At 30.6% G+C, this 5,033-nt stretch overlaps 1 protein-coding gene across 1 annotated transcript; it reads left to right on the top strand.

Moving 5' to 3' along the window:
• The first annotated feature begins 2,195 nt into the window (after positions 1–2,195).
• LOC107905325 (alpha carbonic anhydrase 7) lies at positions 2,196–4,727 on the top strand. Its single transcript, XM_016831957.2, has 7 exons — positions 2,196–2,362; positions 2,459–2,676; positions 3,298–3,407; positions 3,655–3,769; positions 3,861–4,025; positions 4,393–4,446; positions 4,550–4,727. Exons 1-7 carry the CDS (start codon positions 2,230–2,232, stop codon positions 4,622–4,624), a joined length of 870 nt encoding a protein of 289 aa, XP_016687446.2. The 5' UTR covers positions 2,196–2,229; the 3' UTR covers positions 4,625–4,727.
• The last annotated feature ends 306 nt before the right edge of the window (positions 4,728–5,033 follow it).

Below are 5,033 nucleotides of genomic sequence, written 5' to 3'. Positions count from 1 at the left end.
CATGAAATACATGGAAATTGATATGTTATGAGCTCATATAAGTTCTTGATATTCATGTGAAATAAATAACTAACATGTTTAGTGAAATTATGTGCTTAGGCTTTTAGGCAAGTTGTTTGGAATGTGTTTGTATGCTTACCTTAAACGTAAATGAATAGTAAGTTAATTTCCCGTTATACAAACTTACTAAGCATTAAATGCTTACTCTATTTTATTTCTTCTGTTTTATAGTACTCAGAAGCTCATAAAGGTTGGAACTTGGTCAGAGTTACATCACACCGTCCATCGGCTCATTTCGGTATAAGTAGCAACATTTCCTTTAGGTATAATGGCATGTATAGGTTAATAGACCAATGTTGACAAATGAAATTTTTTGTTGTAATTAGCCATTAGAATGGCTAGTGATGGCATGTTTTAATGTATATATAAGAGATTACATTATGTTTGGAATGTGTGTGTTTGGATTAGTATATTAGGTATAAACATGTTTAAATGAATATTTGATCAATTTGGTAAGTTGGTTTGTTTGGAAAAAAGCTAAGTTGGATATTTGAATATATATGATATGTCATGCATAAGACTTGGCTTTGGCTTGGTTTAAATGTTTTGAATTGGTTGGTGAATGTGTTAAAGTGTTGATGTAGGTACAAGACAAATTGGGTGAGAAATGTGGCCTTGGAAATGGCCTATTTTTGTCCAAACGGGCGTGTCTCAGCCGTGTGTGACACACGGGCGTGTGGTTCGGCCGTGTGTCCCCTGCATCTTTAAAATTGCAAAACAAAATGCTCAGGTATTTTCACACGGGCAGAGACACGAGCATGTGTCTCAGTCGTGTGTGGCACATGACCTAGCACAAGGGCGTGTGACTTGGCCGTGTGGCCCCTGCACCTAATTAATGTAAATTAAAATGTTCACACGGACTAGCACACGGGCGTATGTCCTCTGCACCTAGGAAAAATTTTGAAGTTTTACAAAAAGTTCTCTAAGTTCCTGGTTTAGTCTCGACTCGATTCTAGCGCGTATTTTGGGCCTCGAGGGCTCTTATAAGGGACTTTATGATTGATTTCTGATATGAACACTGTATGATGTGAAATGTCTATTATTTGTTCTGTAACCTTTGGTAATGCTTCGTAACCCTGTTCCGGCGACGAATTCAAATTAAAGGTGTTATATCAAGTCGAGACATTGTCTTGTTTCACCAAAATATCTCAAGCCTTGCTTATCATGATCCTCCTAGCTCTCCTACATAACCAATTTAAGCACGACATAAGTACCATTTTTTACATAAAACTAGAATAGTCCTAAAAACACTAAAAACAACATAGAAACGCAACTAATGCTAAATGCAACGTCTCTAATTACCAACAACTAAAAGACTCAATTCCATTTAAAAACAAGTTAAAGTAAGCATAAAAATGGCCTAATTGCATATGTAAAATTATAGCACATCATTGAGCAACTAGATTTTTTTCCTATGAATAGATGGAACAAATTTTGAAGTCCATTCAAGTCAATTTTAAGTTCAAGTTGTTCCTGGTTTTAATCATTTTCAAGTTTGAATTGAGCGAATTTGGATAATTGACTTTTAAAGATTTAGCTAGATTGGAACAATTTTAAATTCTAATTTTTATATTTATATTAAAATTTACGGGTCTATTGTATTGTATTTACTCATGCCCCATTGTGGTAAATTAAAATAAAAACTCTATCATTCCACTGGTTCTATAATTGCCTTTGTACTTAAATAAAATTGAATAAAATAAAAAACAAAATCAAACAACCTCTTGCATTATTTAAAGTTTTCTCTATTAATAGTAAGTGGAAAATTTTCTATTTAGGTCCTTTTAAAATTTAAAAAAAAATAAATTGATAAAGATAAAATTACACTTTGACCCCTCTAAAAATAATAAAAATTTGATCTAATCCTTTAAAAATTATAAAATTATAGATATTAATACAATAAAATTATATTTTTATTATCATAAAATTATGCAATTTAATTTTTACCCCTTATAAATTTTTTTATCTTTGGCCATGGTAACAACCATGTATATCTTTTTGGCAAATGTTTTTGTTATCTTCGTTGAGGTCCACTTAAATCAATAACAATAATTGGTTACCATGAAACTCCTAGGAAATCTCACCTTCTGTTATTTTCCCAAGAAAACTATAAATATCGTCCATAATCATTCCCCACAAACCATCTCACCCAACATTTTTAGAGAATCAATGGGTTTTTTAGGCTCAAAAAGATCAAGCATGAAGGGCCAAAAACAACCCATTTTCATTCCACTTTTTCTCAGATTTTCAGTTCTGTTTCTCTGCTTCTCTGCTTCTGTTGCCCACAACGACGAAGAAGTAGGTAATGTCAAAAACATACTACATTTATCTTCTTCTTTTCTTTTTCTGGATTGCATACATTGTATATATATATGTGTGAGAATGAAATGAATTGCAGAGGATGAGAGGGAATTCGATTACAATGAGAATGGTGCGAAAGGGCCACATCATTGGGGAGATCTTAAGAAAGAATGGGCTGCTTGCAAAAATGGTGCTATACAGTCTCCAATCGATTTAACAAATGATAGAGTGAAAATAATAACGAAATCTGTAAAGATAGAGAAGAATTACAAGCCTGCAGAATCAATTATCAAAAACAGAGGCCATGATATTTCGGTAACAAATTCAACAATCCAACACACACACACACACACGATAAACTATATATATCATTGTTTCCATGTTTCTAGAAACGGTCAAATTCTGGTTTTAGTCCCTATTATATTCGTTTTAAGGATTTAGTCACTATATTTCCTATGTCGTTTATAATGTAAAATTAGGTAAAGTAATTAGATTGCATTTTACCTCCTTCACTCAAAAAACAAAAATAAGAATATTAGCCTATATATATGTTAGATCAAAAAGCAAACTGGTTTTTTATGTTAAACATTTCATCTATTCCTATTGTTAAAAACTGGTCTAGTTGATAGAATAACTAAATAATTGCGCGTAATGTGCCATGTATAACTCATTCTAACATATAGAGATTGGTCTTGAGCAGTAAAAATGAATGATTAGTTTGCTTTTTGAATTAATTTATTAAATTTTGTGGGCCTCCATTGATACTTTTAGCTGTGAAATTATACATATCAAAATATTATTTTCTACCAATTTATCATTTTAAAAGAAATTTAATTAATTATTTGATTTGAACTAAAGCATAGCATTAATTATAATAGAGAATTAATAAAACTTTGTGAAATATTTTTTTTTCAATTTTGTTCTTTGAATATGTAGCTTCAATGGCCGGATCATAAAGCAGGTTCAATTACAATCGATGGAATCGAATATGTTCTCCTACAAGTTCATTGGCACTCACCTTCTGAACATACCATTAATGGCAAAAGGTCACATCCCTTAATTGGCAACTTTCCCATACTTTGTTTATGAATTTTTTTTTCTATATTAGTCTTTAAATTTGATTTTAAAAAATTCAATTTTGGTCCTTGTGATGATGTAACATTTTAATATTGTGCTATATTATCACTTAAATTATTTTAGAGAAAATATATTTTTTATGTGATAATGTGGCCTAATTTTTATATAATTCACAAAGTTCATATCGTTGATATATATATATATATGTATAATCAGGTATGCCTTGGAGGCACATATGGTGCATAAAGCCGCGGACCCTAATGTGAAGAGCGGATTAGCTGTTTCTGCACTACTTTACGAAGATGGTTCACCTAATGATTTCCTATGCAAGGTGAAAAAAAAATTTCCATGATGATTATAGAGAATTAGTAGATGATGGAAATATGATTTTATCATTAATTTGATTATGAAAAATTTTGCAGCTCATAAGCAACATTACAGATATGACTGATGAGGTCCAACAAAGATCAATGGGGGTGACTGATCCAAACCTTATAGAAATTGATGGCGTGGAATATTATAGATACATTGGTTCTTTGACTGTCCCTCCTTGCACTGAAAGTGTCATTTGGATTATTAACAAGAAGGTAAAAGTATTGTTTCGAGAGTTAGGTTGAATTAGTTGATCAAATTAGTTAGATTGAAAATCTATTGATATATTGATTTGAAATAAGATAAAATATTAATTGATTTGTGAATACAATCAATTAAATTGATGGTTAAATTAGACAAACCAATCAAATCAATCAAACTGAAAATTGATGATTTAATTGATTCGACCATTGAATAAAAATACTATAAATATAGAAGCAAATTGGACCCTAGGGTTTAGCCTATTAGTTAAGGGTGTACAATCTTAAGAAATAATGACTTGTCATGTTTTAAAGCGTTTTTTAGTCATGTTTGGTTTTCCTTTTTAATTTATTGTCTGAAAATGCGATCCTATAATACCAGATAGCAACTGTTTCGAAGGAACAAGTACATACAATTCGAGAGGCTGTTCATGATGTAAGTGTGCATGAATTTAACTTAAACCATGATGAACATTATTTGAAATTTAAAATTCCCAAAGCAATTCTAACTTCTTCTTTTTTTCTTTTTTTTTTTTCAGTATGCAGAACAAAATGCAAGACCAGTGCAGCCACACAATGAACGAGAGATGGAACTTCATAGTCCCAACAGCTGAAAATCTGAAACTTTGTATATACTACATCATTTTACGTATCTTATATGCTATATAAATGTTGGTATATTTGAATATTAAATTCTAATTAAATAATTTTTTATAATATTTATTTCTACTCATAATCTCCTCATCGAAAGAAAATATGTAATTCAAACGCGCTTGAATTCACGTCCTTATTTTTACAATAACAATATTAACAATTGAGTTAAGGTTTAATTAGCTTATTTATATTTCTTTTCTTTTCACCTTACAATACAAATTTTAGTAATAGCGAAGCCTCTTTTGCCCGTAATTTTTATCCTCTTTAGAAGAATTTTTCTTATTCGTTGTTTATATGAGTTGATCCCCAATCTACATAAATATACAAATAGACTGATTTTTTTTATCTTCATATTTATTTTATGATCCA

Source organism: Gossypium hirsutum, chromosome A01 (assembly GCF_007990345.1).
Source record: "Gossypium hirsutum isolate 1008001.06 chromosome A01, Gossypium_hirsutum_v2.1, whole genome shotgun sequence".
NCBI classification, from domain to species: domain Eukaryota; kingdom Viridiplantae; phylum Streptophyta; class Magnoliopsida; order Malvales; family Malvaceae; genus Gossypium; species Gossypium hirsutum.
This window is presented reverse-complemented; position numbering and strand designations above follow the sequence as displayed.

Bases quoted from the DNA above. Each gene is read 5' to 3' on its own strand.
- LOC107905325 (XM_016831957.2), top strand. From the start codon at position 2,230: ATGGGTTTTTTAGGCTCAAAAAGATCAAGCATGAAGGGCCAAAAACAA. The intron at 2,677-3,297 runs GTAACAAATTCA...TTGAATATGTAG, and splicing joins ACAGAGGCCATGATATTTCG to CTTCAATGGCCGGATCATAA. The intron at 3,770-3,860 runs GTGAAAAAAAAA...AAAATTTTGCAG, and splicing joins CTAATGATTTCCTATGCAAG to CTCATAAGCAACATTACAGA.